This window comes from Pseudorasbora parva, chromosome 17, assembly GCF_024679245.1.
Source record: "Pseudorasbora parva isolate DD20220531a chromosome 17, ASM2467924v1, whole genome shotgun sequence".
Classification (NCBI taxonomy): Eukaryota; Metazoa; Chordata; class Actinopteri; order Cypriniformes; family Gobionidae; genus Pseudorasbora; species Pseudorasbora parva.
In genome coordinates, this window is record NC_090188.1 from 43,579,081 (window position 1) to 43,592,355 (window position 13,275).

A 13,275-nucleotide genomic window follows, 5' to 3' on the forward strand; every position below is an offset into this window, starting at 1 on the left:
TAGTGGAGTCAGATTACATTCATCAGGAGAGCTGAGGTTAGCGGAGTCAGATTACATTCATCAGGAGAGCTGAGGTAAGAGGAGTCAGATTACATTCATCAGGAGATCTGAGGTAAGAGGAGTCAGATCACATTCATCAGGAGAGCTGAGGTAAGAGGAGTCAGATTACATTCATCAGGAGAGCTGAGGTAAGAGGAGTCAGATTACATTCATCAGGAGAGCTGAGGTAAGCGGAGTCAGATTACATTCATCAGGAGAGCTGAGTTAGTGGAGTCAGATCACATTCATCAGGAGAGCTGAGGTTAGCGGAGTCAGATCACATTCATCAGGAGAGCTGAGGTAAGAGGAGTCAGATTACATTCATCAGGAGAGCTGAGGTAAGAGGAGTCAGATTACATTCATCAGGAGAGCTGAGTTAGTGGAGTCAGATTACATTCATCAGGAGAGCTGAGGTAAGAGGAGTCAGATTACATTCATCAGGAGAGCTGAGGTAAGAGGAGTCAGATTACATTCATCAGGAGAGCTGAGTTAGTGGAGTCAGATCACATTCATCAGGAGAGCTGAGGTTAGCGGAGTCAGATCACATTCATCAGGAGAGCTGAGGTAAGAGGAGTCAGATTACATTCATCAGGAGAGCTGAGGTAAGAGGAGTCAGATTACATTCATCAGGAGAGCTGAGTTAGTGGAGTCAGATCACATTCATCAGGAGAGCTGAGGTTAGCGGAGTCAGATTACATTCATCAGGAGAGCTGAGGTAAGCGGAGTCAGATTACATTCATCAGGAGAGCTGAGGTAAGAGGAGTCAGATTACATTCATCAGGAGAGCTGAGGTAAAAGGAGTCAGATTACATTCATCAGGAGAGCTGAGTTAGTGGAGTCAGATTACAATCATCAGGAGAGCTGAGGTTAGCGGAGTCAGATCACAATCATCAGGAGAGCTGAGGTAAGAGGAGTCAGATCACATTCATCAGGAGAGCTGAGGTAAGAGGAGTCAGATCACATTCATCAGGAGAGCTGAGGTAAGAGGAGTCAGATCACATTCATCAGGAGAGCTGAGGTAAGAGGAGTCAGATCACATTCATCAGGAGAGCTGAGGTAAGAGGAGTCAGATCACATTCATCAGGAGAGCTGAGGTAAGAGGAGTCAGATCACATTCATCAGGAGAGCTGAGTTAGTGGAGTCAGATTACATTCATCAGGAGAGCTGAGGTTAGCGGAGTCAGATTACAATCATCAGGAGATATGAGGTAAGAGGAGTCAGATTACATTCATCAGGAGAGCTGAGGTAAGCGGAGTCAGATTACATTCATCAGGAGAGCTGAGTTAGTGGAGTCAGATTACAATCATCAGGAGAGCTGAGGTTAGCGGAGTCAGATCACAATCATCAGGAGAGCTGAGGTAAGAGGAGTCAGATCACATTAATCAGGAGAGCTGAGGTAAGAGGAGTCAGATCACATTCATCAGGAGAGCTGAGGTTAGCGGAGTCAGATTACATTCATCAGGAGAGCTGAGGTAAGCGGAGTCAGATCACATTCATCAGGAGAGCTGAGGTAAGAGGAGTCAGATTACATTCATCAGGAGAGCTGAGGTTAGCGGAGTCAGATTACATTCATCAGGAGAGCTGAGGTTAGTGGAGTCAGATTACAATCATCAGGAGAGCTGAGGTAAAAGGAGTCAGATTACAATCATCAGGAGAGCTGAGGTAAGCGGAGTCAGATTACATTCATCAGGAGAGCTGAGGTAAGCGGAGTCAGATTACATTCATCAGGAGAGCTGAGGTAAGCGGAGTCAGATTACATTCATCAGGAGAGCTGAGGTAAGAGGAGTCAGATTACATTCATCAGGAGAGCTGAGGTAAGCGGAGTCAGATTACATTCATCTACTCTTTAGCCTAAATAGCTCCTCTGTAGTCTTTATGACACTTTATTACACAATCACTCAAATATACTCCAGGTTTTCTACTGATACAAAGCCATATGCTAAATCACTGAAGTAACCCTTTAAAGACCTCCATGATGTTTGTGTAGAGGGGTTTGTTTAGCATGTGCATGTGTGTTTGCTTTAGGTGTATATGTTCTCCTGGTTATGTGGGGGATGACTGCAGTGTGAACTATGATGACTGTAAGGACCACAGGTGTCAGAATGGGGCGCAGTGTGTGGACGAGGTCAACGGATACTCCTGCGTTTGCCTCAAGGGCTTCAGGTCAGTTCTACACCACTTTCTTTAACATCTGTGGAATAAACCGCACTTCATAATTTAAAAGACTGAAATTGATGTCAGTGGATTTGTTTGCAACTGGTTGTTATTTCTATCAGGACCACTATCGTCAAAAGATGATTGATTGACTATTATATTGATTACTATTTTTGTCTTGCTTCTAGTCCAAATATCCAAAGATTCTTTAAGCATGGAGTACTTACTAGACAAGCAAAAGTAACTGTCTTGTTTTGGGAAAAAATAACTCAAAATTAAAAGAATTTTTGCTTAAAATAAGATAAATAATCTGCTAATGGGGTGAGAAAAATAATCTTAATTCAAACAGAAAACAAGATTATTTTGCTTATTTTAAGCAAAAACTCCAAAAACAAGACAATAATTTTTACTTCTAGTAGTCTAGTAAATGTATTTTTGGTCTAGTAAATGTTTCTCAATGTAAGAATTTTTAGATATTTGAAGAAAAAAAAAAAATGAAAAAAAACATTCAGTGTTTTAGCACTCAGTTTGGATTTCTGGTATGGTTCTGTTTGAGTATATTGCATGTTAGAGACTCCAGTGAGTCAGTGTATAGAAATATAATGTAGAAAAATAACCTAAAAACTAATATCCCATGGGGTTCGTTTGGCGGTCATGATTAAAAAACGTAGAGTTAGAGATGAGGAACAACCCTTTTGGATCATGTGCTAGACGCGCCCATAGTTTTTTCTGTCATTAAACTAGCAAAAGTAGATTCGGACACGGCCTAAGAGCAGCGGATTCATGAGCTTCAGACCATGATTAGATCGGTGAAATAAGGCCTTAAATCTCATATGCTGAGGTGCTAACATTCATCGAGACATTATGCCGCTAAAATATGGGTAGCATGGTAAGGGATTAAACTGGTTTCACGCAGTCTCTCTTATAGATGCTCACTCCAGCAGATTAATCTCAGTTAGATTTGAGATGATCTTGATCTGAATCGTTCTGTGTTTAGTGGCCAGCTGTGTGAAGTCCCATCGACGCCGCGCTCTCTCTGCGAGTTGGCCGACTGTCAAAACAACGCCCCCTGTGTGGAGCGAGCCGGTCATCCCCTGTGTCAGTGCTTGGCCGGGTTTGGTGGACCACGCTGCGAAAAGTTGGTCAGTGTCAACTTTGTGGACAGAGACTCCTACTTGCTACTGAGTGACCTGAAGAACTGGCCTCAGGCCAACATCACGCTACAGGTATTCAACCCAACCGTAATCGGAAGAAATTGTTGTTGTACGAAAACATTTCGGGGGCTTCTGGTATACAGAACCAAAGGGATCGTTCACCCGAAAATTAAAATTACCCGATGATTTAATCACCTTCAACACAGCAAAAAATGCCAAAAAAATTTGACTAGATATATTCAGTTTTAGGATGGATAGATACACTTTTATGATGGATAGATGCTCTTTTATGATGGATAGATGCACTTTTATGATGGATAGATGCACTTTTATGGACTTCAAAACAGAAACAGTCATTCACTGCCATTATAAAGCTTGGAAGAGCCAGGACATTTTTTTTTAAATAACCATGATTGTATTCGTCTGAAAGAAGAATGTCATACTTAGGATGACCTTAGGGAGAGGAAATCATGGGCTAATTTTCATTTTTTGGGTGACCTAACCCTTTAATGAATGTGGCTTTGTATAAGAATAAAGGCTTTGTAACAGCATTGACCAGTGTAGCGACAAGGTCCATTTCTTGGCACATTAGGTGTTCACTGCTGTCAGATCTGCTCATCTTCTGAATATAGATTTTGGTTCTGTCCACAGGTGTCCACAGCAGAAGACAACGGCATTCTTCTGTACAATGGAGACAATGACCACATCGCTGTGGAGCTTCATGAAGGCCATGTGAAAGTCAGCTATGACCCTGGCAGCCAGCAAAGTCATGCAATCTACAGGTCAGCTGGAGCTTTAGATTCAAATCGAATGTTGACATGCAGAGACATTATTCATTATAACGTGCACCATATTGATGAATCCCTGATAATGCTTTCAAAATGATTATTTGAGAATAGGGCAAGATGGAGTAAGATGCACTAATTATTTTAACCATTGATGCACTGCAAAAAATGCTTTTCTTACTCAGTATTTTTGTCTTGTTTCTAGTCCAAATATCTTAAAATTATGACATTAAGAAACATTTACTAGACAAGCAAAAGTAATTGTCTTGTTTTGGGGAAAAATAACTCAAAATTAAGAGTTTTTGCTTAAAATAAGATAAATAATCTGCCAATGGAGTAAACAAAACAATCTTAATTTAAACAGAAAACAAGATTATTTTGCTCACCCCATTGGCAGATTATTTTGCTCATCTTAAGACAACTATTTCAACTGACTACAAATTAAAGGCAAAGTTTTGATCAAATGAAATATTAGATCACTAATCTTTCTCATGTTTGTTTTACACCCAGTACTGAGACCGTGAATGATGGTCAGTTCCACACTGTAGAGCTGGTGACCTTTGACCGGATGGTGAACCTTTCCATAGACGGAGGCATCCCCACCACCATGGACAGCTTTGGTAAAGTGCAGCCTTTGAGAGGAGAAGCTCCACTATATGTGGGAGGTAGGAGAGAACCACAGATATCTCCATCACATCCAGTCAAACTGCAAAAAATGCCTTTCTTAATTAGTATTTTTGTCTTGTTTCCAGTCAAAATATCTAAAAAAAAAAAAAAAAAGAAGTATTTACTAGACAAGTCCAAATTATTGTCTCGTTTTGGGAAAAATAACTCAAAACTAAGAGAGTTTTTACTTAAAATAAGATAAATAATCTGCCAATGGGGTAAGCAAAATAATTTTAAGATAAAAATACTAAGTAAGAAAAGCATTTTTGCAGTGCGATCGCCACTGCGTTCCCATCTAGACACGACACATGCTTTCCTTTAAAGGACAACCCTGGTGAGAAATGCCCCTCGGGGTTATTAACAGATGGTTACCGAGTAGATCGTTCTCTGGGATGCACTTTCATGAATTCGAATGTAAAGAGTTTTATCTCTAAACACACATTAGCTTATAACGCTAGTATATGGGGCATTTAATAAGTGAAATTAAATCGCTAGTTAATACTTTATAAACATAGTGCCTTACGCGTTTACAGACGGCAGCCATCTTGGAGAACAGTCTCGACGAGTCGAGCCACGAATGCTGTGCTAAGAGATGAACTGTGACTGTGAGTCTCATATGGGATGCCTTCTTCCCTTGGAGTTAGTCAACCATATATTAATAAACAGATATAATTCATGCATTTTCATGTATTAGATTTCACAAACTTAATTCCTATCGACCAGCTCACTTAGCACAGCGTTCGTGGCTCGACTTAAACGCTACAAAAACTGTTAATAAGCAGTAAATTAGGAGTTTATTGAGGCAAAAGTCATAGTTAATAGTGAATATGTGTTCCCCATTCTAAAGTGTTACCAATGTTTCTTAATGTAATTTTTTGATATTTTGACTAAAAAACAAAACAAAAATACTTAGTTAGAAAAGCATTTTCTGCCTGGTTAGTTTCAGCTAAACTCTGCATGACACTTGACCTCCAGGATTGAAGAAATCTCTTCCCAAATCTGTTTTCTCTCTCATTTAGGCATGCCGGTCAGCGTCCATCCCACAGCTCCTCGTGTGTGGCAGATCCAAAATGGCTCCAGTTTCCACGGTTGCATTCAGAACCTTTACATCAATAATGAGCTTCAAGACTTCACCAAAACCCAGATGAAGCCTGGCGTTGTGCCGGGCTGTGAGCCCTGCCGGAAGATATACTGTCTGCATGGCATCTGCCAGCCCAACAGCGCCACAGGCCCGATCTGCCACTGCCAGCCCGGCTGGAGCGGACCGCACTGCGACCAGCCTTCAGTGAACCCCTGCCTGGGCAGCAAGTCAGTCAGTCCTCAAGTGAACACTGCAAAAAATGCTCTTCTTACGTAGTATTTTTGTCTTGATCCTAGTCAAAATATCTAACAATTCTTACATTAAGAAACATTTACTACACTGTAAAAAAAAATTGTTGGTCTAACTTAAAGAAAGTCAGTAACCTGGTTGCCTTAAAAGTTTGAGTTTATTGAAATAAAAAAAATTGTTGATACAATTAATGAAATTGGTTTAATAAATAGAAATTCAAAATATTATTGTATCTAATCCACATAAAAATATGATTAATCAATTTGCCATGTTTCACTGCATCATCACAAATAAAACACAATTTACCCAATATGCTTACAAAATCTTTTAATATTATTTGGATAAAGGTTGTCGATTCTCAAAAATGTTCATTGTGTTAACTCAAATTTAATTAATATCAATAAACTCAAAATGTTAATGCAACCAGGTACTTGTTTTTGTTTTGTTTTTACAGGGACTAGACAAGTAAAAATTATTGTCTTGTTTTGGGAACAAAAACAACTCAAAATGAAGTGTTTTTGCTTAAAATGGCCAGCAGCCATATCACCCTGCAGCCCAAGACTGGTTTCCCACTGAAGCTAAGCAGGGCTGAGCCTGGTCAGTACCTGGATGGGAGACCAAATGGGAAAACCAGGTTGCTGCTGGTAGAGGTGTTAGTGAGGCCAGCAGGGGGCGCTCACCCTGTGGTCTGTGTGGGTCCTAACGCCCCAGTATAGTGATGGGGACACTATACTGTCAATGAGCACCGTCCTTCGGATGAGACGTTAAACCGAGGTCCTGACTCTCTGTGGTCTTTAAAAATCCCTGGATGTCCTTCGATAAAGAGTAGGGGGTAACCCCGGCATCCTGGCCAAATTTGCCCATTGGCCTCTGTCCATCATGGCCTCCTAACAATCCCCATATCCTGATTGGCTTAATCACTCTGTCTCCTCTCCACCAATCAGCTGGTGTGTGGTCAGCGTTCTGGCACAATATGGCTGCCGTCGCATCATCCAGGTGGGTGCTGCACATTGGTGGTGGTTGAGGAGATTCCCCCCTTCTATATGTAAAGCGCTTTGGGTGTCTAGAAAAGCGCTATATAAATGTAATGAATTATTATTATTAAATTATTATTATTATTATTATTAAAACAGGCAAAATGATCTGCCAATGGGGTGAGAAAAATAATCTTATTTCTGTTTGGGACGGAAGCAAGATTTCAATCAGAAATAAGATTATTTTTCTCACCCCATTGGCAGATCATTTTGCCTGTTTTAAGCAAAAACACTTCATTTTGATTTTATTTTTAAGAAAACAAGAAAAAATATCTTAAGTTATTTTACTTATCTAGTAAATGCTTCTTGATTTAAGAATTGTATATATTTAGACTAGAAACAAGAGAAAATTACTAAATAAGAAGAGCATTTTTGCAGTGCCAAATAGGGCTGCACAATCATGACAAAAATCCTAATTGTTGATTATTCCCTTGAAATTGTAATTGTGATTATTAAATATGATTATCACAATATACATTGAATTATGTTTTGAATAGATTTATACTAGGGGTGTAGCGATACACTTGTGTCACGTTTTGATATAAATCACGATAGTAAAATAACTTTTTATTATTATTAAAATATAATTATTTTTGTTTTATTATCAGAACCCACAAATATTCCCCCATTGCATCATTATACATTATATTCAACATTATATATAGTGGTTTAATGTAATAATGTCACTGAAACTCCAAAAACCTTTTCCCCCTCACGCATAACTCCCGCTTTCAATACAGGGAGAGCATCTCTCCTGCTATTAATGTCACAGCTCTAATCGCAGGAAAGCTCATCAGAATGACTACATTCATAAACTGTAAATTTTTAGCTCATCTGAAAAATGTATTCTGCATGTAGGTCTACTCACTCTCATGTTGTTTTTGCGTGTCTCGCAATCATCTGAATATCCGTGTTTACTACAGTATGTGTGTCGTGGTAAATCAGATAAAGCCACTGCGTCTCTTCAGAAGACTTGGATTTGGATTAGACACTCGATTAGTTATTTTTACAATGCTTTTATGACATTTATTGGATCTTTTTGACCCAAAGTGTGAGAGGAATGGACAGTCCCGCCGTCTTGATGCCCTAAGCGTCAATACTTTATGATGCCCGCGGCACTGAGAATGGACTTAAATGGAGGGACAAAAATCGCAGGTTTATAACAAACGTCTTCATTTGTGTTTTAAAGCTAAACGAAACAACATATGTGCACGGCTTCTGTGCTATTTCACATGCATTCGACCAGTCAGTGTAACATCCTATCTAAGCACGCAGAATATACTTTTTTATTTTTATTTTTTGTAATCGCGGCTTTGAACAATTACATAATCGTAGCATCCATAATTGTAATCGCGATTAGAAATTTGATTAATTGTGCAGCCCTAGTGCAATTACTTTTGCTTCTATAGTAAATACTTCTTGTTTTAAGAATTTTTAGAAGTTTGAACTAGAAACAAGACAAAAATACTAATTAAGAAAAGCATTTTTTGCAGCGAAGTAAGCCGATCGCACACATCTATGTCTCTAACGTTCTCATTGGCTTTGCACAGGTGTGTCCATGGGCGATGTATACCGATGGACATGCAGTCGTACCGCTGCGAATGCCAGGAGGGTTTTCATGGAGCCCTGTGCAACCAGCAGGAAGAACTCTTCAATCCATGCAGAAAGCTTCAGTGCAAACACGGCCACTGTCAGATATCAGACTCAGGAGACGCCTACTGCCACTGTGAGGTCGGCTACAGTGGGGAGTTATGCGACAAGGGTAAGAAAACACGGGTGTCAAGCCTTCTGTTTCTGAAGGAATGATCTACACTGCAAAAATGCTCTTCTTACTCAGTAATTTTGTCTTGTTTCCAGTCTAAATATCTAATAATTCTTAAATCAAGATGCATTTACTAGATAAGAATTAAGATCAAAATGAAGTGAGTTTTTGCTTAAAATAGGCAAAATTATCTGCCAATGGGGTGAGAAAAATAATCGTGTTTCTGTCCCAAACAGAAATAAGATTATTTTTCTCACCCCATTGGCGGATAATTTTGCTTGTTTTAAGCAAAAAAAAGACCCACTTCATTTTTATTTATTTTTCCAGAAAACAAGAAAAAATATCTTATGTCCTTTTACTTATCTAGTAAATGCATCTTGATTTAAGAATTATTAGACATTTAGACTATAAATAAGACAAAATTCAAAGCTCTCAAAATGACACAAACTGGCGAGGCCTGCTAATTAGTGCTGTTTTATTAAAGTGTAGGGCTTGTTTTGTGGAGAGCTTGTTTAATCAGGCCATTACAATAACCAAAGTCCCTATAACCCCTTAACTGCCCCCCCCCACACACACACAGACACATCAGAAAGGCATTTATTTTCAATAAAAATAAAAAAAAATTCTAAATGTGGGAATTAAGGGCTAAACAATATGTTTAATAATAACGAAAGCATTTATTGGGTAAGGTTAGGGGTCTGTGTAGGGAGGGCTTTTAGTGTCCCTTTAAGGCAGGCAGCATCCATTTAATAATTTAAATACAAATAATAATTCACACTCTGTTATTATTTTATCCTGTTAATGTACAACAATACTGAGGTGCAAATAGTATGTATCTGTCAAAATGAATGATAAATGAATGGCAAAGAACTGCTACTTTTATATGGTGTAAATAGTATATATAACTATTTTCACTTAGTAAATAGAATCTACAGCTATTTGCACTTACTGTAAATATCATGTATCGCTAAGAAAACATGTTTAACACTTGGTGTAATTAGCATCTATTGTGCAAATAGCCAGTCCCTAAAATAAATGTGTTATCACGTAAATTTTGACAGCCCTACTTTTGATATATTGCATGTTCAGATATTCATGGCACAACATTTTCTAGGGGCAAATTAAAGTTTCTTGAAAATGGTTGAAAAACAACTCTTTTTTTTTTCAAAAGCGCTATAAGACTCAAAGGTGGGGTGTTATTTCAAAACCGTTTTAAATTCATTATTCATCATTATTCAAAACACATTAGCCGAAACACATGACAAGCATAATAACAGACATTAGTCACAAACTAATATATGCTTGGCTTTTGCTTGACTATGCTGTGTCATGTTCACTTGTTTGTTCATTTGCGATCATATTGTGGCTCACTTCAGCGATTAAGACCCGTTCATTTCCACACCGTATGAGCATCTAAATCTCCTCACTCTGTGCTTCAAGCATCAGCTCACAAAACGTGTCTGACAAGGAAGATACTATACTCCTAATATGTTTGCTTCGTCTTTTCATGATCTATATAACCCTTATCTGGTCATAATTGTAATATGTTGTTAGCTGCACTATTGTGCTTGTGTACTATCGAGTTGTTCATGAGAACGGTTTGTGTTTTGTGATGGAAGGGTTGACTTTTTCATTACATTTTTGACCATTAACACAGATTCTGCCATAGTCATTGTCCGGGTTACGTATGTGTGGGGCGGAGCTATCAAAATAGGGCCGAGACCCGTTTGGGGGTAGGAGCGTGTTTGTTTTGGTGATTTGAAATAACAACAACGGTTACCAGAAAGCACTTACCCCACCTTTAAATGTGTCTTTTGTATGCAAGCTGACTCTGTTTGTTCTGTTGTAGAGTCCGAGTGCCACGGGGAGCCAGTGCGGGACTTCTACCAGGTCCAGCGAGGTTACTCCATCTGCCAAACCACACGGATGGTGTCATGGGTGGAGTGCAGCGGTGCCTGCCACACCGCCTCCTGCTGCGCCAGCCAGAGGATGAAGCGCAGGAAATATACGTTTGAGTGCAGCGACGGCACGTCCTTTAGCGAGGAGGTGGAGAAGACCATCAAGTGCGGCTGCGTGGGGTGCATGTAAAGCACAGCCACTAACATCACCACCTCATCACAGTCGGACAGAACCACAGAAAGAGCCAACAGAAAAAAAGACATCATCTATCATTGGGTATACAGAGACCCAACCCCTCCACCCCACACCCTTTCCACCACAGCCTGAAACACAACCCTTTCGGAAATTCTCTAAAAGGGTAAAACGAGATGGATCGTTTCGGCCCAGAAACAGGACATTAGTCATGTATTAGAAGAAAATGATGACTCTCTCTGAGTGCAGGACGTGTATTTGAGAAGATAAAGCTCTGTGATGGTGATGAAAGGAACACATTTCCACCACGCCTGAAAAACTGTATGATATATCTGTGTGGGAGAAAGTGTGAAACATGGAACCACATTCTGTCAAACCAGATGTTTTCAATGGTTTTGTGTTATGGGGGACGCCCTTGCCCAACTCCACAACATTAATTGAGAGAAAGTGTGAAACATGAAACCACATTCTATCAAACCAGATATTTCCAATGGTTTTGTGTAATGGGGGACGCCCTTGCCTAACTCCACAACATTAACTGAGAGAAAGTGTGAAACATGGAATCACATTCTGTCAAACCAGATATTTCCAATGGTTTTGTGTAATGGGGGACGCCCTTGCCCAACTCAACATCATTAATAAACTACACGGGGCCAAAAACACCGCATGAAGAACTCCTGGCGGCGTAACGTAGTTACCTTGTCGATTCTTGATCACGTTTCGACTTTCGATAGATCGCCAAAAGCAGAAGGATCCACTCAATCTGTTCCATAGTGTGTTTGTCATTCCATTACCTCAAACAGAAGTCAATGCCAGAATGTAAGGGAGAGCTGAAATCAAGCGCTAGGTAGATCTCATCACACCGTTTTCTAAGATGCATGCTCATTGTCATGTGATGTCTGGATTGTGGTTAATATTAGTACTGAGCATCGCTTGTCGAAACACTGCTAAGTATGCGACGCCACTGCAGTTTTTGTATTGGTCAGTGTTGAAGCTGTTTGAGGGGTACAATATGACTATGGGTTATGACCACAACACTGTACACACCAAATCTCCCAACAAAATCATACAGTATTACCTCTGCAAGCTACAGCGTTCACCAAGGTTTGCAAATTGAACATCGTCCTGGAATTAAACCGCGAATAAGTGCAGTTTGGCTTATTTCATTTAAGTTCGGTGGGTGTTTGTTTTCGCTTTGATTTCCTTTTCCTAACTCCCTAGACCTTCACTTTATACAGAAATGCTTAACAGATTCTAATATATATTTGTATTTCATTTTGGTATAGTATTTTTATATGTTAAAGAATAAATTTGTTTTCAGGACTTTATTATCAGACAGCAGTGTGAAATTTGGTGACTTTTGGTGTTTTATTCGGTCACTTGCTTATACGGGCCACAAACTGGCCAGAAGCATAGATAATAATAATAATAATTAGCTTATTAGCCTTATTGTAATATGAGCCAGTGTTGATTGTTTCGGAAGGTTTTTTTTTTCTTTTTAATTTTGTAAATGTTGTCTTCCATGTGAATACCACATTTAATTCATTTAAAAGATCTTTGTGCTTGATTTTGTAATTATTTATTTTAAGACCTGTTCAGATAGAAAGCTGATTATTTTGAGTTGTGAAAAAAGCCAAGAGGAAAAAGAGGTTATAAAAATTTGATTATCATCCAGTCCTCATGATAGAGCAAATCAATAGCCCCGCTCGCTACTAGCCTCTCCATATTTTAGTTGGTTCTTCTTTAGTGAAGTGGTACTTTTTGAGAACCTATTAATTCCAATCCATACATTCATCAGTGTTTCCATAAAGCAAACATCAGCCGGTTCTGTTACTCTACAGTGGATACTTATTGCTCTTATTGTACATTGAGGTACTGGAAATGTGATACAAATCATTGGAAAGGGTTCCAGACCATTCCTGCAGATTTCCTGGTCTGAGCTAACCTTGTGCCAATCACAACCATCACATCATGAACTCCAGAAACTTTATTGTGAAAGATACCGTCGCTGTTGCATATAGAACATTTAAGAGCTCTTGCTGTTTATTCTCCTGATGTTACGTTGATAGTTTCATTGACTAACTGCAGTTACTCCGAATGTAAGTAGCGCCACCAAAATGTTTACTGAACTTCCTCCTTTTTCATTCATTAAAATGTGTGATTATATGAGTGTCTATGTCTGCTTTATCAAAACCTCAATTTTTTTAAAGCAGCTAAATGTTTGGTTCCGAACATGTCTATGTGAGGATCTGGTTGTCAT

General features: G+C 39.2%; 1 protein-coding gene and 1 pseudogene across 2 annotated transcripts in view; both read left to right on the forward strand.

Moving 5' to 3' along the window:
• The window catches only part of slit1a (slit homolog 1a (Drosophila)), a 109,036-nt gene extending 95,855 nt beyond the window's left edge, over positions 1–13,181 (forward strand). For both annotated transcript variants that reach the window (XM_067421783.1, XM_067421784.1), the window contains 7 exons: positions 2,065–2,202; positions 3,191–3,419; positions 3,999–4,129; positions 4,643–4,797; positions 5,818–6,106; positions 8,713–8,924; positions 10,774–13,181. In XM_067421783.1, the coding sequence (XP_067277884.1) occupies positions 2,065–2,202; positions 3,191–3,419; positions 3,999–4,129; positions 4,643–4,797; positions 5,818–6,106; positions 8,713–8,924; positions 10,774–11,012 (1,393 nt within the window). In that variant the 3' untranslated portion in view covers positions 11,013–13,181. The remainder of the gene's footprint in view (positions 1–2,064; positions 2,203–3,190; positions 3,420–3,998; positions 4,130–4,642; positions 4,798–5,817; positions 6,107–8,712; positions 8,925–10,773) is intronic.
• Positions 6,659–6,775, forward strand: LOC137045750 (5S ribosomal RNA; annotated as a pseudogene).
• Positions 13,182–13,275: the final 94 nt, after the last annotated feature.